Source organism: Magallana gigas, chromosome 6 (assembly GCF_963853765.1).
Source record: "Magallana gigas chromosome 6, xbMagGiga1.1, whole genome shotgun sequence".
Classification (NCBI taxonomy): domain Eukaryota; kingdom Metazoa; phylum Mollusca; class Bivalvia; order Ostreida; family Ostreidae; genus Magallana; species Magallana gigas.
Window position 1 is genome coordinate 25,646,931 of NC_088858.1, and position 24,908 is coordinate 25,671,838.

The 24,908-nt window shown below is 34.3% G+C and overlaps 1 protein-coding gene and 1 non-coding gene across 4 annotated transcripts; one reads left to right on the plus strand and one right to left on the minus strand.

Moving 5' to 3' along the window:
• Nucleotides 1-591: 591 nt before the first annotated feature.
• Nucleotides 592-16,433, minus strand: LOC105324612 (solute carrier family 28 member 3). 2 transcript variants are annotated; one of them, XM_066087611.1, is made up of 11 exons: nucleotides 16,311-16,433; nucleotides 9,741-10,153; nucleotides 8,386-8,530; nucleotides 7,794-7,985; nucleotides 7,369-7,530; nucleotides 6,878-7,003; nucleotides 6,607-6,737; nucleotides 5,812-5,995; nucleotides 4,999-5,247; nucleotides 4,437-4,617; nucleotides 592-1,091 (listed from the first exon to the last, which is right to left on the minus strand). In XM_066087611.1, exons 1-11 carry the CDS (start codon nucleotides 16,383-16,385, stop codon nucleotides 1,075-1,077), a joined length of 1,875 nt encoding a protein of 624 aa, XP_065943683.1. In that variant the 5' UTR covers nucleotides 16,386-16,433; the 3' UTR covers nucleotides 592-1,074. The 2 variants fall into 2 exon arrangements, with proteins under 2 accessions (XP_065943683.1, XP_065943682.1); XM_066087610.1 differs by lacking the exon at nucleotides 16,311-16,433 and adding an exon at nucleotides 11,928-12,108.
• Nucleotides 12,916-24,392, plus strand: LOC117689433 (uncharacterized). Of its 2 annotated transcripts, none has more exons than XR_010714654.1 (5): nucleotides 12,916-12,976; nucleotides 22,223-22,506; nucleotides 22,692-22,728; nucleotides 23,159-23,371; nucleotides 24,044-24,392. It is a non-coding gene; the product is annotated as an uncharacterized protein (transcript). The 2 variants fall into 2 exon arrangements; XR_010714655.1 differs by lacking the exon at nucleotides 12,916-12,976 and adding an exon at nucleotides 20,251-20,622.
• Nucleotides 24,393-24,908: the final 516 nt, after the last annotated feature.

Genomic DNA, 24,908 nt, shown 5'->3' on the forward strand with positions numbered 1-24,908 from the left:
ACTATTACAATAAACGTTATTTCTTATTTCCTAACTATACAATAGGTAAATCTGAAGTTATTCACATATGTGTTTTCAGCTGTACTGTCTCTTTAAATTTAGAATTCATATTTGGGGCCCGATTGCCTTATATGCAATTGAATAATGAACTGCGTTCTATCTATCTAGTTTTTGAGATTTGTATGGTGTCCGGATAGGGCCATTTGCGTTAGCGCGACATCGCGTTCAGATAATCGAGACATCGCGCTAACACACAACACGCCGTCGCGCTAACGCAACTTTGCACAACACGCCGTTGCGCTAACGCAACTTTGCACAACACGCTGTCGCGCTAACACACAACACGCCGTCGCGATAACGCAACTTTGCACAACACGCCGTCGCGCTAACACACAACACGCCGTCGCTTACACAACTTTGCACAACATGCCATCGCGCTAACACACAACACGCCGTCGCGCTAACACAACTTATTTGTGAGATGTTTTAAGTTTCAATCGTCTTCCTTTTCAGAGGATTCTATTAAACTTTCTAATTTATTCATTGGCGTGTTTCAAAAACAAGGCTTGTTTACAGAGACAGTTTATTGCAAAAAATAAAAAAAGAGAAAATATAGAATAATAAAAGATATAACAACGTTTGGTTTAAGAATAATGTGACAATTGATACATATATTAGAAATTGCAAAAATACAGTTTACATGGCAAATAAGATTTATACATGATTCTAAAATGATATCTTTAACATTTTTATAATGTTAATAATAGATTAATGTAAACATTCATTATCCGATAACAATAGCATATTTGATTGCGGGGAAAAAAGTTACATATATGTGTCATTGTATCGAAAAATATGATTGACACGACAATCTGATACAACTGCAGAATAGCAGTCGATATGATCAGCGCTGGACAAAAGTAATTAATGGAGACGTAAAAGAAATTAGTATGTGAACAAATACATTTGGAAATAGATATAAATCTTTTTATAAGGAAAGATATATGATTTTTATATGATTTATAGTATAAAGTTATTGCATCAGCATCATTCAGTTGGAATGGGCTCTTGGTCCTATTCAGAGAGTATTCCTGAAAATTAAGATATTTTGATATATTGAAAGCGATGTTGGTATTTCAATGATCGATGATAATGATGTTGAATAAACATTTTTTTCTTCCAATTTTTATTTTTTATCTGAGATGCGATTGTTAACTTATAGCAAAGACGATTAAATGGATTTATTGAGTTAAAACTGAATAACTTGCTATAAATATGGGTTTTAAGAGACGAATTTACTGTATATAAAAATGGAATGTATCACATAGTCATTCAATCCGTATTTCAAACCTATAACACACATGATATGAAGAATTCGTAAGTTGGTGAGAAGATGTGCATGCAATTGTTACAAATGTAAAATATTTGCTCTCTCTCTCTCTCTCTCTCTCTCTCTCTCTCTCTCTCTCTCTCTCTCTCTCTCTCTCTCTCTCCCGAACAAAATCAGATATCACCTTTCGGGAAATAGTAAAATAATTGTTTCATTTATTTCTAGCTTGTATTGCTTGTAAAAATAGCTTATTTAAAAGATTCGTGGGGGGGGGGGGGGGGAGGGGTGATGGGTTGGAAAAAAAACGAGAACCGAGACTATCAAGAAGCCTGAAGGGAAGTTTAACCCTGGGGGACTGAGACAGCCCTGAGTGACCCTGAAGTTTGCACTGAGGTTTTAAAGAAACCCAGGGAGACTTTGGGGTTTGTACTGTGGGTAATGAGTAAACTGTCACAGTGTGAAATTTAATCTTTCGGACTATTTTTAATTATTATGTTAATTAATATTTTTGGACTTTGTGTCAATTGCTATTGACAAAAACTATTTTTCTATTTCGACATCTGATTTAAAAAAGTTCTAAATTCTGCACTGCCTCAATATCACCTGAGGCACGGTCATGCCATGGACAATTAATCTTTTAATTCACTTCTGTTTATTTTTATTGACACTTTATCTTTTATCTTATCCATCCTTTAATAACCTGCAGCTAAAATGTTAAGAGTCACTCAAAAGCTGTTCGAAAATTGATTTTTTTTTTTACATCTGTACTTATTGTTAATCCTTCATTGTGTTATAGCATTGTTAACTATAAATGATTTTGAAGTGTAAATTATAGTTAGTTGGAATCGGACCTTCGGTGCTGATGCATACCAAACTCATGTAAAAGTATATTCCATGCCAATGTCTAGATAAAAGTTTGAAAACTAAAACGCGTGTTGGCTTGTTGGAGGTTTCATGAGGCTGGGTCCAACAACAAGAGAATAAGCTCAAAGTCGGCCCAGTATTAGTCCTGTACGGGAGAGAGCGCCACGTAATATTTGGTTGGAGAATCCTAAGGGTAAAAACACCCGGGGCTGCAACATATATTTTGTATTAGTCAGATCCTGGACCTATACAACAGTTTAGCGAGTTTCCCGAGATTCAGAGTTTACAGACGAAGAAGACGATTTAAACGATATTCAACATGGAAAATTCTTTCCGACCGCAGTGGAGACAGAAGAAGTTCAGCTTCCCCTTATGTCAGCTTCCAGTTTGCGGAATGTGCGGAAACGTGCAACTCAACCTTTCATGTTTCGCATACAACCGGAAGTGCTACCGATGTCACAGAATTGAACATTGTTCCCGAATGTGTTTCCAACAAGAAGTGTTGAAAAAGGAGCTGGTTCTAGCGGTAAAAAGACGCGAGATATAAAACGACTGAGCAGATATCTCGAAAATAAACGTGTTTTGCGAGAATTGCCTTTCAGGTCACTTTGTCACAATCAATTTTATTCTTTGTTTAATACCACAAGTATTTTACGAACCGAGCTGTACAACATTAAAATTCAGCTACGCATGTCCAATCAACTTACGAAGAGTATGACTGAAAAGCTACGAAGTGCCGAGTCTGAGATCGCAAGAATTCAAAGCGAATACGGATTGGAAAGGAAAAAGTTCTAGAAAACTGGAAACGTTCTGATATTAATATGTACATGTATGTAAAGAAAATAAACAGTAACTAGAAAGTAAACTAGAAGAGGACGCTCAAGGAGACAAGGTTATAATGGAATTAATGGACAGAAAACTTAAGGAGATAGGTAAAGAACACTACGACTGTGTAATGAAAATTCAGACGGAGACTGACAGGACAACCAAACATTTGAAGGAACAAGACAACACCATGCTCCAGACTATTAGGTAGCTAAACACAGTTTCGTATAAAATCCAGGGGGGTTTTCTATGGGGAAAAGCATGATGGGTAGGGATTTTCCTGCTATTTCTATGCGGTATACATGAAAATTAATTTTTTTAATTCTCAGTTGCATAATATAGTGGATTATCTGTGGAATACACGAAAAAAGTATGTAGAAAAATTCTAAAAATTAATTTTGTGAGACTCTAAAATAAAGGGAGGTAACTCCAAAAACATCCGGATTTAACACGTGCAGTATTTCATGAATTTTTTAGCGGGTGACATAGCTCTTTAAAAAGCTGGCGAATGTACCCTGAAAATACTATCAAACGATGCCTAAGGACTTGTTCTTGAAAATGTACAAAAATTAAAACTGCTGATTTGGTTGCATTCTGCTTTTAGGGGGAGCCTAAAATGGATGGGTGTACTGCATTTGGAGGAATTCTTTTGTCTATTTTCCGCATGTTTTGAGTGTCAAATAAATTCTAGCATTAAGTTACATGTGCATTATTCTTAAATATTTAAAAAATTCACAATTTTATCTTTCTATTGATCTATAGATACATGTATATATGTAACATGTTTTTACAATTTATTTTTATAGGGGTCAGTTTTGCTTTCCCCTCATCTGAAAACGTCCTTATAACGTTACATATAAAACTGTGTTTTGCACCCTTATGTGCATTCACACATTGGGTGTCTTCTTATTTAGCAAAGTTATCAGTTATAAATATCCATTTTGATATTATAGCTGTAGCGCTACATTGTAGATACCTACATCCCTCACAGCGGCGCATGTGTAATATGTGTGAACACGTCACCGTGTATTCATTGGTGTTTATCGGTTGATTGCCGTGATCTCGTGTACTCTCAGTCAAACCTCAGGGTCACTTTCGTGGTTTTTTGATAGTTTTTCATCACCGTAATGTGGGTAGATAGTTGGGCAATGAAAGATTGTGTATTTTCGGGAGATGGGAGTTGGAGCATGGTTGAGATATTGGAGTTGTTGGATGGTTGAGGGATGGGATGCTTCAAATATGGGAGATGATGAATGGTTGGAGGATGGAATTAGTGGATAGTTTTGGGGCGAGAGCTTTGGGTAGGGCGGTGTTGAACGTCTACACTGTACTTACCCTTGGAAACAAATGTTGGATCTGCAGTTGCAAAATGTGGACAGAGGCCATAGTGTTATATAAATGATAACGAGATACTAACCTGCCATGCATGCAGTCATAAAGCAAGCAAAACATCCGGATATCAGGGCCCGGATGGAGACACGCACAATATCCTCTTTCCGATCCGGCGCAATGGCTGTCAATGCCCCTATCATGATTCCTAGAGCTGTGATATTGGAAAATCCGCAGAGAGCATACGTTGTCACCACAACTGAATGTTCCTTTAAAGTATATTTACAAAAAAGGTAAGTGTATTAAAAATCATCAAATTTTTATTTAAAAAAATAAAATTTTATTAACATTCTTAAATTGATATGATTGTACACATGGCAAAATACAATGTGTCTACGGATGTAAAGTGAAGTGTCGAACCATATTACTGTGATTGTTGCTGTCTAAAACAATTTGATATTGCAATCGTTTCCATGCTTCAATGTAAGTATGATTAAGTGCACCAAATTATATTACTCTGTGTTTTTAGAGTACTACAGACTTTTTGACCTGAACTGTTGACTTGAACTATGATATGGGCAAAAAAAAAAGTTTTGTTTCTTTTTTGAGATGTGGGAGATTGAGGGAGGTGAGGTTTGTTATTGACTTACCGAGATGACCCCACCCGTCAGCGTCTGATTTCTATCGAGCAGAAAAACGTCACAGTTGGATGTTCTCGTCCATGGCCCATCATAAGACTCAAATATCTGGTTATTTTTAATGACTTTCCCTAAGTCTTCATACGCTAAAAATTCGTTGATGAACGTTTTAATTCCAACCATTCTGGCAACGACACAGCAGTCACGTGACTCTATTCCCATCAAGAACACAAGCGGCCAAAATAAGAAGGAACAAATCAGCTACAATGTCATGTAAAAACAGAATTATATTTAGATAAAAACATATGGAACGCCTCATGTCGATGATCTACATTAAATGATTATGCTTCAACATTACATTTTGATACTTTTTCTTTCTACGCTGTAACTTTAACATTATATGCTGATGCTCTAAAATTATAGGCTGTTACTTTGATTTATTTTATTTTATTGCGCCAGCATATAAAGACAAAGTATCAGCATGTAAGGTTGAAGTAGCATCATATAATGAAGATCATCTTCATGAGGCAAGTTGGGGCGTTTCATTAATTTTTACAAATACATGTACAGTATATATGTATCTCTAACATTTTGAAATTATATATATATATATATATATATATATATATATATATATATATATATATATATATATATATATATATGTCATTTAAAAAAACTGAAAATTTTTGTTTGTCATACTAAATTACATTTGTAAATTCAAAATTTTAAAAATTATTTATAAAACATCAATAAAGACAGCGTACACATAAGCAAGAATTGATCTAATTTTAAAGTGTTTTAATAAAGAATGATAATAATTACCTGAAAAGTCAGATTCGGATATTCTGGGGGTATCAGTCCTACCCGCTCCCCTATCCAGATTAAGGTAGCATTGACAAAGCCCAGCAGAGAGAAGAATGCAATAACACTGGCTATAATGTACGCTACTATCGGCAGAGCTGTAATGGCGCCGATGGAAGCAGCGTCAACGATGTTTCTTCCTTCCCTAGTTTTGGGCATGCAGATTGTAAAATTTTACAACTGTTACATACAATCAAGGTATATAGTAGCTTTATGTTTAGTGACTTGTGTTATTACTCTCTCTCTCTCTCTCTCTCTCTTTCTCTCTCTCTCTCTCTCTCTCTCTCTCTCTCTATTTGAATAACATTTTGTACTCTATACAATATTTTTATAGACGGCTACCACATTACGATACACATTCATAAATTCCCTTATGCAACTTGTATTTAACTTGTATTGTACTGTAAATACGACGTCGAAAAGAAAATTAAAGGCGTTTCTGAAAAAATCAGTTTCATTAAAACAATCTTGATTCTCCTTACACTCGTCAGGGCCTGACATATATTGATAAGAGGTACCTTTAGTTAGTAGACAGAAAATTTTATTCATGCTTGCTTAATTTCTATCTAATGGTACCTCCAGTATTAAAGAGTTTCAACTCTTATAAAACAAATAAAAGCAAGCCTGTGATTGTTTTGGGTTTATTTAGATTACAAAATTATAGGTCGTGTGAAAACGACCTCTTAACGTTACCTGTCTGTCAGACCCTGACGAGTGTAAGAAGAAAGGGGTTGATTTAATTAGACTGCCTTGTACCGTTTTATTACGCATGCATCGTTCGAAGTGTCTCGTTTGGTTTCTTTAGATTCTGGCCAAAACAACTTGGATATAGCGAGTGCAGCAGGTGCTGACATGACACTGGCCGAAAGCAGGTGATTGGCAGGAGCCTGTATGGACAGAAGGAAAAAAACCATTATCTTTCATGAAATCACGGAAATCAAATTAAATATGTATCAATTTAATTATTTACTAGTTGCTGCATGTTATGCTTTCTTATACATGAATTTTGATGTTCAAGTATCCGTACCCCAAACAAAACGTAGACGACAAGGGTACTTCCGGCGACAGTCGCGAAACCATTCGTCATCACAGTGTGAAGCTCTGATAGCGTCATCTTGTCAAAAAGAGGCCTCACTAGGGTCGTTGTTTCAGCCTAAGAAAAACTGATTGCCATTATCAGAAATGACGAAGACTATGAGTACCATGGTCAATCTAAAGTTTTATTAGTTTGTTTTAATTAGATTTTTCCAAATTTATTTGTTTGTATTATCTATTTTTCCTTCTTTTTTTTTATTTTAGCACTAGCTGTAGATAAATTTGTGTAATAAAAGAGTTTACATTTTATGGAATTTAACGGCAAATAATTTGATATTATACCAGACACACTTTATATTATTATGATATACATAATTATCAATATTGAGTAAGAGTTATCATACAAGGAGCCTTTTATCGTTATTGTTATCGTCTGATATAACGAAGCCAATTCAACTCAACACTGCGCATGCGTGTACTCACCCATCCCACGAACACATTAACGGCCGCATGTAGGGACTCCATTGCCGAGGTTCCTAAGCTGTACTGCATAATTAGCGCCATTTTTTCGATAAGAACTTGCATCCATCCCAAAAAGTACAGAATTGAGATTACTGCACTGAAGAAGAATATTACTGACATCACCTAAAATCAAATAGTTTTATTCATGTTAAATACCTGTAATGCAAGATCATATACTGGTATAACGACTAGTGCGTAAAATTTGACTCATACGGTACGGTACCTTGTAACTTTTAATGAGTCAAATTTTAAGAATACCTTTATCATTTTAAAGGAAAACAAAGATATAGAAATCAACAGAAATAGTATACATGTACATGTACATGTATCTTTAAAATAATGGTGAGAGCTGTGTACAAATTGTTTGAGACTTTGTTCTTTTGTACCTTAAATGCGAAAAAGTGATCGGTAAATTTTTCACCAAACACAAATATTGCGCCAACATCGGTGTGATCAAGGAATTCTGTCACCCTTTTTCCCAGCCAATCAAAGAGGTCATAACCCCAACTCGTCTGGAGTACTATCAACGCAAAAACCAATTGCAGCAGGTAGCCCCATAGAACTGGTCGCCATGATACCTAAAGAGTAACGCAAGGATCTTTTTGAAATTAGCTGATGTAATATGTCAACTTATGTAACGATTTATTTCCCACATGCACCTGGCGTTATATATTTTTCTCATGATAAAACAAATAAAGGCCTACTTAGGTAGGGGCATCGTCTCAAGCCGCGAGTTTTGTGTCCATTGTGGAAATAGAATGGACACAAAACCCGTCACGGTGGCTTGAGACGATGAGGTAGGGGGTACTTGCATATAATTTACTATGACAAAAATAAATAACGTCATGTGCATGTTAAATTATATACTAGTAACATGTACGTTCACTCACTTTTAGGAGATATATCCAAACTACAGTTATCATGATAAATTAGGTCTTAAAAGTCTTAAAAGAGTGTACAAAGAAAGGCTAAATTTACCTGAGCGGGATCTTTGGAAAAGAAGAAGAGGCAAAAAGTAAAGATGGCAATGCCGCTGACGGGTACGAGTCTGTATGGATCCCGCCGGATGACGGTAGCAATAATGACCACAATGACCACAACGGCGACGTAAGCTGTGACTAAACTATCAAAACCATGTAAAAATTTTGTATTGAAACAAAAACTTTAACAAAAAAAGTTTAAAAATTGAAAAAGAACTGTACGCGATCGCAATGTTGTATTATACATAATTTATTGCATGATTGAGAGAAAGATAAAAAGATGTATTCTTTCAAGGAAAATCATATTTCCGACGGCTACCCCGGAGGAAAATATGATTTTTCTTGGAGAGTATATCTTATATCGGCCGAAGGTTTTGTAAATCAATAACGTATTGAATGCTTACCAGTTTCTTTATGGTAGTTTTCTGATAAAATGGGGTTTAAAACAATTTTTTTTAAAAATTAATCATTTGATAACATTGTATGCTTATCCTCAGGATTTTTCATATGCATGGAATAAAGAATCCCTTGTCTTTCGAAGGGTGGGGTATAATTAAAAAAGTGACGATGACGTGGGAAAATGAAGTTTTATTGCCCTGACACGTGATTGCCTCCAACCAATCAGATAACCTGTTATAGAGAATTATAGTAATGCGGTACAATGTATAATATAAAACAAGTCATTATATTTCAACGAATACCGCTATTTATCCTGTCATCAAAAAGCAGCAAATTGTATTCATGGCAATTTCAATATTATACCTACGACAAAAAAATGTTTTAGACAACAAAAATGTTTTGAATAGATAAATTATTATGTAATCCGGAAATACCAAAAGCTTATTCATATTGAATAGATGTGTGTCAAGGCCGTAACTTTATCCTAAAACTGGTGGGACCACAGAATTTATTAACATAAAATAAATAGTTCTAAATAAATCTTACATGAATGCAGTAGATTTCTACTATCCCGATATGTCAAAATATGAGTTTGAAGAGAACTGTATGGACTTTTTGACAACCAAATCTCTTTGAAAATGACAATAGTAGAACATAGAACCATTTTAACAGGAACTTGGACTTTAGGTAGTTGTGTCAAACAACAATGTGACGTAGGTCTGTCTATTGCATTGTAGGCCACTCAGTCATGGCTCTTTGAAATCAACAAGATTTGTCTGGCTTCTGAGCTAATGCTACGCAATCGGTGTATATTTCGCTTGAAACCAGTGTCATTTTAACTTGTTTTGACGCAAGAAATAGATAGTTACATCCTACTGAAAGTCCAAAGCCTTGTTAAAATGGTTCTAATATTGGAAATTACTTACTTAATTAATTAACTAATTAATTACTTACCGTAACATTACTTTCCTGGTCCTCTTACTAGGATATTTACGTTCTTTATGTAAAGTGTTGAAATAAGCTTCAACTCGGTTTCCAAACATCCTCTTCATTGTATGTATTGCATAGAAAAATAAGACAAGCAGTGTAAACACAAGTAAGCGAATCGAACCCTCGTCGCCGAACCGGTAAACCATAGCGCCAACGAAGTATGCGAAATAGCACAGAAGTAGTAAAGTGTATATTGCCAATTTCAACTTTTTTCCATAGCTTTTTATAAATCTGTCCAAGGATTTTCGAACCCGGACCACAGGACCAAGGGGTGAGCAGTTTTGCAGCCATTCCGGTGGGACGTATTGGTAATTTACAATCACTTCAGGGCGATCTGTAGATTCCGTTGTTGCTGTATCGATATTGCCATCGTCAACCTGTATCACAAATCAGATTTCACCATTCGCTGATCGAAATATAATTATCATACATGTACTTTCTTTATAAGGGCTTAAGCGAAGAAAATCTGCTTTTTACCATCGGCAAATTTCAAAGACGCAGAGATATTTTGATTCAGCAATAAAGGAACTATTCGGTTCAGATGGGAATCAAAATAGTTAATTTCAATAAAACACAAACATACTTTTTTGATATCATTATTACCGTACATACATACAAACAAGTATATCCAATTCATTCTATTTTTTACGTGACAATTCTATTGGGTTAAGTCGACAGACACAAAATCCTCCGTTATATGCATTTCCTGTCTTGGGTAACCTACATATGTGTACAGGCATTCTCACAAAAATTTATCTGCATTTTATGTAATATATTTACATTTAACAATTATGATTACCCCTATTTCTTACGGAAATTAATTGTAATTCACGGCTTTCTAGAAACCGAAAGGACTGAAATTTCATCGCCCTGCTTTTCAATTGGTGGAAACTTTCATGGACTGAAGAAAAATCAAAGACGGCACGAAATAATCATGATTATGTAAGACTCAAAATCCCATATAAGACGATTTGGCTGTTTCTTTTATTTAACCTTCTGATAATGCACAATGACAATAATTTAGTTAATTCCACTAAGTTTTTGCGATCAATTCATTAATCTGTTTAAAAAAAAGAGAAGATGTTGATATAAATCATAAAATGCTTTCTTTGATGGTTCCCGCATGCAGGAAATGAAAGTAGCGAATACTGTTACGATAGTGTTAGTAGACAAACTATACATAACATACATTCGTAGGTTATGTTTTTTCTGCTACATGTATGTCGCTGCCTTCATATCCCGCAATAATCACCCAAGAAACCATTGTTGTGTTTAAATGTTGCATTTGGGAAAATACTGTCATAAAGCATCGAATCATTTCATAATGTAAGAGTTGAATCTAAATCTTAAGAGATTTTCAGGCACGTAGCATCCGGGGGGGGGGGGGGGGGGGGGCGCAGCAAACTTAAGATTTTACCTAAATTTAGATACAAAAAATTGAATTAATATGGAGTTGTCCTCCCCCTTTATAGGACCATGTAAAAAATTGAATTGAAAATAAGGAAATATACAGTGAAATTGAAGATATAAGTATTCTTGCTCCCCCCCCCCCCCTCCCCACGGATTAGGTTTTTCAGAAACTTGTAAAGTTATTTTTTTTTGCTTGTCAAGATTTTTGGATAAGTGAAGTCTCCCCCCCCCCACTTTCAAAAACGATGCTACGTGCTTGATTTTGACATATTTTTTCTAAAGACGACTTATCCGCGTATTGTAGTTTTTAATATGTGATAATACATGTATCTCATAATGAAGACTTGTCAAAGTACATGTATATCAGCACGAGTTAGACTAAATGCAGCAATGAATCAAAAACATTACCCTAACGTAATAAGGTGACTATGGAGTCCCGTAGTGAAGGACCCTTGCTTTAATAGACACTGTATGTGCATGTTATGACATTTTCATGAATATATGTCATGACCTTTTCACCCCTTGGTTAAAAGCATGATACTGAATAATCGCTGGTTGGGTGCGACCTCCAGCTAAAGAAGTCGAGCGTTGCAATTCACAAAGGTAAAATACAGGTTAAATTTTTTCCAAATAAAGCATTTTTAGACATATGATGGTCAACGAAAACGAATTCCGAAGAAATGTCATTGCATACAAAATAGAATATTCCTGCAAGGTTTTACTCAAGATGGAAGCATTTACCTGTGTTTCCTGCTTTGCTGTCATCTTGAAAGAAATGAAATGTAACGGAAACCCCCGCTGGCGCTTTTTTATTGTGGCGTTTACACGTTGGGACCGAAAAAAGTATTGAAAGGCATTGATTCGAGTCTGTGTGTACATAGTAAACTCGACAAAGAAGGCAGGTCAAATATTTCTGCCCCAACTTCTCATCTTCTGAATTCAAGGGTTCAACACGAAACTGGGGCATACTTTTTTTCACTACCAACTTCTTTTAGATGATTTTTTTCCATGCTGGATATAATTACATTAGACCGTATAAATTAAAGTTAAGATTTTTTTCTGTTTGGCAATGCCATGTAATTTAAATGCGCTGTACATTGCAGAAAATATGGGTTTTTTTGAGTTGCGATATCCGTCAAATGCAATACATGAGAAAATTCTGAAGAAATTTTTCAAAGAAAGAATTACAATAATTTTTTTTCTTTTTTCCTTTTTTGCCGAGGCAATGATTTTATGCAATATGAAATTTTGGATAAAAATCACGAGGCGCTTCATGAATTCGTACGCTTCATGTAGTACACGATTAAGTGCGACTTAACTTCACATTTAGTCATACCCCCCCCCCCCCCCCCCCCAAATAAAAAAAATTTTGCATTTAAAAGGAAACAAATAAATATCAAAAAATTCATGAGATGCATCCTGTGTACTTGAAAATCAAATGATAATCTTTTAAATGGAAAGAAATGTGCTTATACTTTTAATAAAAGAAATTATTTTTCTATAATTCCAATATCATTGACTCTTAGTATTCACTATATATACACACCACTTTTGTCTAGAATACCTATATCATGGTGTATACTGCAGGAAAACATCAATTTTGTAATGAATAAATGGTTACTAACCGATGTATTTCTTTAGCTGCAGGTCTGTAGCTTTCGGTCTGAAAAAAATTGAATGGACGACATAGGAGCCGCAGTGTCTCCCATATCAAAAAAAAGAAAGAAAGAAAAAAAGCAATTTACGGCGCACAACCAAATTCAGACCGGGATTTACAGACCTTCAGCTAAGTAATCTCTCTCTCTCTCTCTCTCTCTCTCTCTCTCTCTCTCTCTCTCTCTCTCTCTCTCTCTCTCTCTGTGCATCATCTTCCAATACTGGCAGGCTGGCAGCGGAGCTATTATTGATAAATAGAATTAGAGCTGCTTGGTCCGAATTTATATGAAATTTTGTGTACACTTTTAAACGTGGATTATGCTAAATGTGTAGAATAATAGACGTTGCAGTAGTTTTCGTGGTCAATTAAGCGTTATTTCGCCTTATATTAAATTCTCTACTGACGTTAGTGTGTATTACAGATTTACATCGCTTTTAAAAGAGTTTAAATTGTCAGTTTTGAACGAAATGATTCGCAACTTTTAGCAGGGCACAAAAAATAGTAAGGCCTAACAGTTTCAATCACATAAAATTAAACATATACTGAGCTTCGTAAAAATGAGGCAATAACTAAGCCCCCCCCCCCCCCCCCCCGCACTCCAACAAAAATTATGATTTTTTTTTCTTCAAATAATAACTACATGTTCATTCCACCTACCAGTACGGTACATGAACAATACTTTTTTGATGTTTTAGGCCAGATAATCTTTGGATGAAGAATATCACAGAGGTGATCGTATTTTAAAAAAGAAACCATTACTACTCAGGCGATTCCGAACTGTAGCTGTTTGGTCTGTAGCTCCCGGTATGAAAATATGGGGATGGACGACCTGGGAGCTACATGTACAGTGCCTTCCATGGTAAAAAAAAAAGAAAACCCTGTAATTTACGGCGCACAAAAATGCACTAGTTTTCGACTAATCTACCTCATTTAGATACCAGTTCTGTGGGTAAAAATAGCACCATTCATTTCTTTGGGCAATTACCTACTGATGTCTCTTTACTTGCTTTAGACTTTCTCTAAACACGCTAACCGACCTCAGAAAATGGGGTTTGTCAAAATTCACTTCGAGATTTTACATGTAAACAAACTGCACACTTCTTCACTTTACGGGACTAGTGATGGTGTTTAAAATAATAGCAGAGGCAAGTTTAAAAGTGACGATATCCGTAGTAAAATGTTCGAGAAATGTTTTGGAATCAAAAATAAATAAAATAGGTTGTCTTAACAATCGTCTTATCCAACAAAACAACTTCTTCTACTACGAAAATTAAGATACCATGGTACATTTATCCTGTACTAAATGTAAAACATTCAATGCATGTATTTTATGACTAAGAATGATAACTCTTGTTGATTGAAGCACTTTTTGTTGCAAAACTCTACAACTCTACACAACAAAGTGCTATTCTGAACTAAGAAGCACCGCTTCTTTACGTTTATGAATCGACAATGTCTATAACTATATAAAATACAAAATTTCTAAGTACATATGTCTAATTTTACGCTGCGATGGTAAAACTTTGCATTTTTTATTCAGTATGTCTAATTTTTGTTATAAAAGTTACTAGTTTTAATGTTAAAGAACAACAAATATTTGGTTTCCTTCTCTGTATTTTTTTACCTACGAAAATGAGCTCAATGGGCTTTCGTAGGATATGAAGGTGGCGACATTGTAGAAAAAAAACCATAACCTGCATTAGCGAGTTATGTAAATTTTTTCTGCAATGATCGCTACCTTCATAACCCGAATGGACTTTCAAAGAAAGCATTTATATTGTTTATATTAACATCTTTATAAAAAGTAAGTAAACGTTTTCATGTTCCATCTACAGATATATCTCATTTAGTAATCAATGGATTGAGTTGTGCTCGGGTATATACATTCTTCAGATATAGAATAGGCGCTTATCCGTTTCTGACCTTCTAACGGCAGCAAGACAGCTATGTCTATTAATATAGTTTACGGTGTAAAAATCTAACAAATAGACTAATTACGTCTTTTTGAAAAAAAAAATAAAATCATAAAATGGAAGAAATAGTTATTGGAAATAAAGCAATTTGATAGAAAAGTACAATGTAATTTATCATTTAAAAAATAAACGAATACAGGAAATAAAATGATCATTTTTTTTTCAAATCTAGCAGCATTTCATCCTTTCAATTTTGTTTCATTTGAATTTATTGATATTGACTTTGTTGAAATCAATGAAAAAAACTATTTTTAAAATGTGGTAATATTTAATTAATAAATAGCAAAGGGGCTTTCAACCTAAGATTTAATTTAAGTTAAACATAAAATTATTAAATCTTTTTTTACCACACTTACACACTATAGAAATATCATTCTCAGATCTAAAGGGTACCGGGGTTGGGGGTGGGGGTACAGAGTTTCCTCATGGATAATTCGTATATTAAACAAATAGAACTATGATTCAGACCACCCTTGACAAACACAATTGTACCTCGGTCATCCATCCCCACACGGGAAAAACTGCTGGATCCGCACATGAATACTAGGAGTTGATTTCGCTATTGTCGGTACGGTAATTATCAAACGGGCCAACATGTGTATGTACTTTTATTGTTGGTGGTGTGGCGGGGGAGGGGGTGTCACTTTAAACTTCAAACCACCTGTTCCAGAAACAAAGTGAACTTTGAGAATTAAAAAAAAAATTCCCAAAGGTGAAAATGCTAATCTATGTACATGTGTCTATGTTTGCCTTTGTGTGGGTGAAAGGGGGGGGGGGAGGGATTCTTTTAAAAAAAATCAAATCCTATGCTTTGTGAGCAAAGTAATCTCCTGGATCTTTACAAGTACTTCAGCTCAAACAACTAGGCAATATATCTGTTTCCAATTATCGGACCTCGTGGAAACTTTGCGAATTTCCGCCGTTTGGATTTTACGATTCTGTAATGTTTTGTGGCTAAAGCACAAATCCATTTTAATTCATATATCGACAAAGACGATTAACACTGAAATTTATATTCATTTTATCTCCACGTGTGATGGGCATCAATTCGTTTACTTTATCAAAGGATTGTTTATTTGTAGCTCTTTCTGTAGTCGTCCAGTGATAAGGTTTTCATATTAGCCACACACCAATAAAAAATCGGTAGAGCGTACACTTGTGTCATGTTGTAAATTTTGAATTTACTGGGTGGGTGTAAAAACAAAATTTACAACATGCCACTTGAAAATGTATTTTGCCTTCATTCAAAATAAAAACATTTATTTTTTAGAAAATGGGGAAACTAGGACAGATATCGTCATTCGAATTTGGGTGTCTAAAGTAAAGTAACGCGCTGATATTGATGGTAAACAGAGTCTCACAGCTGAGCCTTTGTCTAGATAACCAAATTATTAACATTTTAACATTGTTTTGTATGGGTTACTGGATCAGATTAAAAATTTGTATTCTAAAAATCTTTCGAAGTTGATTTCTATATGCATGAAAGTTGCGTACCTTTACATTGATAAATCTCTCCGATTCCATAACACATTCTGAATCAATTGCCTGCTCTTCCGAACAGTTCGCCATTATAAATGTAGGGGCTCTGCTGGCCGTTATCAAAGTCCTTCACAAGCTCTAATCAGGGGCATTCAGAAGCTTTATCCCTGATACTGCCCAAACCAAAATTCTTCATTAATACACCAAAATATCAACTTTAGTCTTTATTCAAAAATCAAATACAAGTACATTGATTCATCTTCATTCTACATTATCAAAAAGGAAAATTATTACATGTAGTAAATAAATCAGATACCAACCTAAAAAGTAATTAAAGTTATATAATATCCTATCCCTATGTCTTATTTACAACTATTCTGGACACACACCATTTTCCCCTCTTATTCCTTAATCCAACAAAAAAAAAATCATTAAAAAATTCCACCGGTTAGATAAATTTTAAATGTGGTACACCTATAGAATGACACTAGTTCATCCAACAACATATCCAAACTACAGGAAAACCAATTGAGAGGGGACTGAGATATGGCCCCTACAATAACTTCAACCCTCCAATATCCATTTTCACTTTGGAATACATATACACATTGGCCTTTTTACATCTCCCTTTTGCGCCTTTAAAGATAAATATGCGCGTAAATTGTGCGGGTACGGTTCGCCATAGAATTTAACTCATTCTTGTATAAAGCAGTAAAGTTTTCTTTAAAATTAAGACATTTAGTATAATAAAACAAATAGTGCCTGTTTGAGAGGGTAAGAATTGAAACTAACACCCCTCGAAAACCATTGATTTTCTTGGGGTGTCAATTTCAACTCTTGCCCTTCCAAACAGGCACTATTTTTATATTGTGACCTTATCACAGTCAGACCCTTCCACATAGAAAAAATTCTGACGAAGTAGTTTTATGCCAAATCACAGCACAATCAAAACTTATCCAAAAAGCCATAATTTGCAAATCACTGAGTTTGCGAGGATACATTTGTAGCTAGTCAAATGTGACCTTATATTATTAAGGCAAATCATCATTGTATTATCGCCGATGATTGTAGATTAAGTATATAAATGACACTAAATTCGACTGACATTTACATGACATTGTATTATTATTCTTGTTTGAGGCCATGGCTGCCGAAAATTTATCCTTCATCACATCACAAAGTTACAACCCATATTGACCCAGTGTTTTTTTCATATTGTTCATCAGACATAAAACTCAGTAATTCGTATATATTTGTTATTTATAAACAACATTTTTATGTCATTCAATCTTTTGTCCATTCATTTTTAGAGACAGAGGTTGCTGCATGATTTTTTGTTGGTTCCTTATGAGTTTCCCCGATTCCATATCCATGATAACTGCAGAAACCCGTCGGCTTTACCAATAAATTACACAGTGGTCAAATATCATTGCTCGTTCCCTGGAATCGGACTTTCCTTGGACGGTGTTTGCAGCATTTTGCGCTTTACTCTGCAAAAACGGGTTGTGTATCTTTTCTGCAATGTCTCCACCTTCATATCCCGAATGAATCACCAAAGAAAGCAACTCGTTGTTTAATGTTGTGTCCTTTACAACAATTTAGATTATTGATTATCAAAATTTGTACATATTACACAGTACAAATTTTGATTTTCAATAATTTAAATTTTTGTAAAGGACAGTTGTATAAGGTAAGAAAATAATCGTCAATTGCAAAAGAGCTCTTATAAATTGTCATCGACATCAATACGCAGCCATTCTCATAAAATGCAGATGACAATGTATGATTATCATAGTTTTCAGCTGTTTTTAGTACAAACACATGTTTGTATGAATTCAAACAGTTGTAAACAAACTTGCTGTGTTAAGTAGTTATCTCGTGCTTTATGTTGCTTTTCTGAATTACTATTCCCGCGCACATGCGCAAAATCATCTCAAACGTCAATCGTTTATGAATATGCATAGGTAAATTGCCGAAAATCATTTACATATTATGGATGGTACCGCGTCAATACTTTTAAAAAAATCGCGAAAACTGTACCTTTAAAATAAGACACACTTTAATTTTTTCTTTAAAGCCTAAAAAGACTGCTTAAATACATTTTTGTTCGTTTTAATTTTAGTACCTTTATTACTTTTATCATTTATCTCAGTGCCCTTATATAATTCAATTGTACTTTATTTACGTACCATATATAGCAAACAACTGTATGGTAAAGCGTAAGCGAATATTAAAGTTAACTTGAATTTAAATATTGAATTTAAAAAGAAATGCACGAGAACAAAATCAAACTCCTTTAAACATGCACATAAAAACCATGTTTTGGAATAAGCAGTAACTGTTCCTGAACATTTACGAATGGAATAAACTAAATAAATACAAACGTGAATGTTGTCAGCAACTGCATTTATTAGTAATGCCTGCCCCCCCCCCCCCCCCCCACAATTCTTCTCGCAGAATATGTTTTATATATATTTACTTATAAAAAGTTAATAAACATGAATAATATACCCCTTCCCTAACCACTTTTTGGGAGGTATAAGTTTAAAGTTAAGCTGTCAAAGAAAGAAAATGAATAGTGAAAATGAAGTTATGATGGAAGGTACTCAGTATAGTACGCCACAACCCCCCGTACTGATTAGGATGTTCACGATTTTAAGAAGTTGTTATTTTCTTTTTAATTTTTAGCTGGGCTCTGCTGAAAGCAGAGTTCTGGCTATAGGCAGGCAAATCGCCAATGTTACTATAAATAGCACAACTTCAAAAGTAAACAAAAAACCAAACAGCGTCAAAGTAAAAGATTCCGCTATACGAAATAGTTAGACAAAGAGCCAAGTTTTGTCAAAAGTGTTGGCATTTTGTTTCTTTTTTTTAATTTCGGGAGAATTGTCTATCTTTTTTATTTTCCTATTAGTAACGTGTTTCGAAAACAAGACTATCATCGATAATGCATTTTGGACACATACAATGCGCATGAATTTCCATGAACTACTTTGCCGCGCGTTGATGAAATGAGGATTGAATATATAACGCTTGCTGCAAAATTCAAGGCAGCAACTGTTGAACTTTTTTCTACTAGACAGACATATTTTTGTTTATAGCCACAAAATTTGGTCGCTCTCTGACGCCTTGTCGACACTAAAAGCATGAGAGAGAGAGAGAGAGAGAGAGAGAGAGAGAGAGAGAGAGAGAGAGAGAGAGATTTTCAGTCTTTACTACACAATATGCATGATTAAAGACACACCAAAAGAGCCCGGCTTTCAGTACTTCAGTACTTTGATTTTGTTTTTGGCTCGTCAAGATTTTTTGGATGAGCTCCCCCTCCGGACTTTCAAAAAACAATGCCACCTGCCTGTATGGTAAAAATAAACGCGCTCGTCAAATATCCCAACTGTTTTTTCCAGTATTACAGCACCCTTTATTGCACAATATCTTTTACATTGACAATTTACATCAAAAACCGATTTAAGACAAAAACGTCTATTTTAACCATTTGTTTATATTGGTTACATGGCGCTATAATACCCGGGCTGCGTTCAAGATAGTAACATTTACTTAGGACTACGTAGCAACTACGCTATTGATCGGTAAGCTAACCTGGCCAACGTAGATATTCGTAGCCTAAACAGTTTATACTAAGCATCAAATTCAGATGGCCACCTTACAATGTAGTTACCAGTTTATAACAAACATGAACTTTATTTGTTTATTGCATAAGAACAATTGTATAAAACTTTTTATGACTAAATTGATGATTACGGGGTTTTAGGAGTTTAATTATAAATTGAAATAAAACTTTTATTGAAGGAAAAAGCGAACAATCTGATTCTCAAATAAGTTATCATGCAAGTTGTAAACAGATTAATCTTTTACAATTAACAGATTAGAAATTTCAACAACGTTTTGCACAATAATGATGCAAACATAGTAGTTTGGACATGTTTGTTTGTTACTGTTAACTTTACAGATGCATTTGTGTGTAGTGAGAGAACATTCAATTTTTAATCCTAAGTATTGCAATCATGTTATTGATGAGAACATTTAATTAAAAAAACTAATATAGGCCTACAAATATTTCTGTCTCTGCATAATATTAAAAATAATTATTTTTATTTTAAAAAGTGTGCCTGAAACGATGTTGTTTGTGTAGAATGTAGAGAGTTTATTAGGGATGCAAAGATATTTGTAAACATTGTACATAATATATAAGTTTATAAGTTATTTTTTCTCCTAAATCACGGAATGTTTATTAATTTGTTTAAGTTTTCTTGCAGTCGTGCGTGAAACCATTGGCAATGAAAACATATCACGAGGGACGGCTTAATATGTATGTTATTTTTTATGAGAACAAAAAGATGGAGTTTTATTACCTCCTGTAAAAGTAATTCCAAAATACACTGTATTTTTTTTAATGATTGATTGATGAAGCAAGCCCATGACTTTCCTAGACTTTTTATTCTCAGTCGCGTAAACTATTGCTGAATTGTTCAGTTTTCTAAACCTTCATAAAATATGCATCGTTTTCATATGTCCATTGACCTTGTACATGGAACAAATACAATGAGGATTGTTGGTTTTGGAATGAGTTCATGACTTTGTTTTCTTTTTTTCTTTCCACTTTAGCAAACGTTTTTCCAACATTTATGAAAATTCATTTTTCGACAAAATTTGCATAATTAAATGAATGCACTTGATTTCTCATCAAAGTAAAAAAATCCCATGTTTTTGTGTTTGTTAATACCGGGTAATTCTTTGTATTGTACAATGTAAAAATACCGATGACATCATATCATACGATTACGTTCCAAATGTAGTGGACAGATATATTGTCGTCGTAGGCAATATCTACCTCCTTTAGAAGAAAACTTTATATAAAAATTCATGTATAGGAAAAATGTTCAAATTTTGAAGCGAAAAAAATTGGACTTGACTTTTATATAATTATTATACTTCAAGGCAAAATATATCTTGGATTTAACTTTAAAGCGGACCTGTTTTGAGAGCTGTCTGTATCAGAATTTTAGAGAAAGGGTTCAAATAAACATGAACAAAATTAATTCTAAAATACAATATATTTGATTGATAAATCGTTATTGTTATATAACAAATGCATCGATATTTTAAAAAAGATTGGTAAACAAGCAATACTCTTTATCCAGAAAAATTAATCGCAAGTTGGGTATGTGTTGCATAAAACTTGCAATCGATGTATCAGCCAAATACCTGCTCACCTAGTGGGTAGCAGGTCGGTTGTTAAAATTCTGTTCCCGAGTGCCGAATGTTTTTCTCTCTTAATTGTGTTTCAATTTACCATTTTATTTTGAAAATGATGGATTTTACTTATTTCCGATTTAGTGTTATGAAAAATCACAACAACAGCGCCTTTTTTACAGCATTAATAAACGTGTTTTGGAATCTTTTGAAAGGGTTATTTGAATTTGGAAGTTGAAGAAGTGTTAAGAAATGATGAAAAAAACGACAAATATCTGTATAGCATTTTTAAGGTGCATTAAAACGAAAGACCTAGTTATCCCCATTATCTCCTCTTAAAGAAGAGTGTGGCCATTAATTTGAATAAAGTTGGATCCTCTATGTCCAGGGATCCTTAATGCCGCCAAGTTTGGTAGAAATGCAAAAAGTTTACTACGGCAACGACAAAACCACCCACAACGACACACATTTGGACAAATTTTGACTAGAAAAGCTCAATTGTGCAAAAAAAGTACTCTCTGATCAGGTCCATTAAGATTATTCTTCTTAAGAGGGGAAAAACCCATTCAGTATCTATAATTGATAAAACTATACAGCCAAAGGTTTTAAATAGTCTGTCACTAGATAAACCACATCTTAATGTAGACTGAGTCGTTCAGACATGAGGTTGAACTTTTCTATGACACTTGTTTCCTACACGGTGTCTGTTTTTACAGTGACCAAGCTGCAAAAATGTACAACCGTTAACTTAAACATCAAATCCGGCAGAGAACTAACTGCAGATATGGCATCACCATTATGGACGATATATGCAGCAACGTATGGGTCTGCTTTGTACCATTGTTTTCCACGTTGTGAAGAGGACGAGAGGTGCGTCGGAATCGAGTTGTGCAGGATACGACCAGATTATTCTCGATGCAGGGGATGCTGCGAGTGGTTTGTCAATTGGCACAAAGGAATAGCACTGACTACTTCTGATAAATGCAGATACATAGAGCTAGTATGTATATTAGCAGTTTTTTCAAAGATAAAATATTGGTTTTTTTTAACAATTTTAAATTGGAATTTTCTTACCAAATTATTATATCTATACAAATGAAGATTATTATTATTTGATGTAAGACAGATAGAATATTTATTCATTTCACTGATTTGATATTAATTTTTTTCATCATTATCTATTAGGAAAATAAAACAAATGTCAACGAAACTGGAACCAATGGTGAATATTGTTTTTTACTTGTTTGCTTCTCAGCCTCAGTAATATTCGATTACTGATATTTGGGTAACATTTGTTTTTGTTTGTAGACTATTTGATAAAAAAAATATGGAGTTTACTAGTATTTAACTAAAGTTTCTTTTTTTATCTTTGAATAATTGTTAACTGAATGGTAAAACTTAATGGATTTCTTCTCCTTGTCCGCAGTTAAAAAAAAACAACTGTTTTATTGGTTTGTTTTTTTTAAATCAACGTTTTGAAGTAAATACGGGAAACAGGCAATAGCAATTGATATAATTACGCTTTTAATTGTAAGTGAAGAGAAAAAAGGTTACACCCAATTACATATGATATTATTAAAAAAATACAAACAGTTTATGTTTCGTATCTCTACAAATAAAACATAGTTTGAAATAATTTTCACGTTTTACAGTGGCTTTGCATTCTTCCACAACTGCAAGTTCTGTGGCAGTTTTTGGACCAAACGTTTTGTCGCACAGAAAAGCAGTGGATGGAATTGCACTTTGCCCGCATTCCTCGTATACTTTCCATACGTACGAGGAGGTTGACCCATGGGTTAAAATTAATCTTCAAAGAATAGTAATGATTTGGAGAATAATAGTTTACAACAGACAAGACTGCTGTGGTAAGCGTTATGTTTTACATTTATGTTAGGGTTTTTTCTCGATACAGTGCTTGATTTTCAAATTAATCCTCCACAGGTAAAACCGGAGAGAGGGGGTTGTATTTGTGATCGCTGTATTCAAGTCATTCTGTAGCCCTTCGTTTCCAGACTTTTTTTTACGTTATGGTCTGGCAAATTACTTCCAAACACCCTGTCTAGCTTCATATTGATAACATACACTGTCAGATAAAATATGATTAATATTTTATGTATTGTACTTTTAATCGCTGGTTATTTACAAAATTAGTATTTAAATTGACTCTTATTCCGATCGGGTTAGATAAGTGTTCTAATAAATGACAGTGATAAAAAAGAACTTCAAGTCGGACTTCTTGGTGCAGATCCTACACTGCCATTCTATCCAAAACAGCAATTGTTACTTATAGAGTTCGACTTGTGTTACTTTTTATCCATTGATTTTGCATTTTTTAAAAATATCTTAAACCAAATTTTCTCCTGACTTAAAACTACAACTGTTTCAAAATTAGGGGGACTCCGGTAAGGGACATATATTGCTTATGCAATACTCAACGCATGCTTGTAAAACAAACACTCTGTTTCGCTAAGCTACATTGTACCAATATGTGCGTTTTAAGCATAAATACTTTGCATTACACACTTTTCATTTTACAGGCAGTCGTTTGGTAAATCTGAACGTAACTTACAGTAATGGTGGTCAGACCAACAGCTGTGGATACTATCCTGGCTCGATGGCAAAAAGTGGTGACGTCATTCTGTTTCAATGCCCACCTGACGCCAGAGGAAGCTCTGTAAAGCTGATGGTCCAGTCTCCGCCAGGAATAAAAAACTACTTCAGTCTGTGTGAAGTTGAAGTTTATCAGAAAAAGTACGATTAAAACCATGAACAAGATTAACATGTTAACAGTGTGAACAAATAATCAGTTCAAATGTTGGTGTCAATGAGTAGTAATGCAAATCATGTAAAACAATCGAACTACAAAGTAAAATCAAAGTACTGAAAGCCGTGCTCTTTTGATGTGTCTTGAGACATATTTTGCAGTAAAGACTGGCAAATTCTCTCCCTCTCTCTCTCTCTCTCTCTCTCTCTCTCTCTCTCTCTCTCTCTCTCATGCATTTAATGTTTACAAAGCGTCAAAGAAAGACTAAATTTTGTACGCGGCAATTAACAAAAAATATGGGGTTTGGAAATTATTGAGACAACACAAATAAGTCCCTTTCTTAGTGAAAATTTCGATGAAAATTGGCATAAACATTGAAAAAAGCTAAACACATATTAATTGAACAAAGTAACATTAAATAATGTTTAATATTTTGTTTACGGCGGTACGTACATTAACAAGTCGGTGGTCGGGGTACCTGGTGCAGGCATAAACACGGATTAAAAATCTTGAACAACTTCTACCTAAGTGTCGGTAGACCAGCAATTGTTAATAAAGGAAATCATATGATTAATGTTCATTTTTCTATCTATTGCGACTAACATTTGTGCAAGTCTTGATAATGTTCGAGTTGAAAT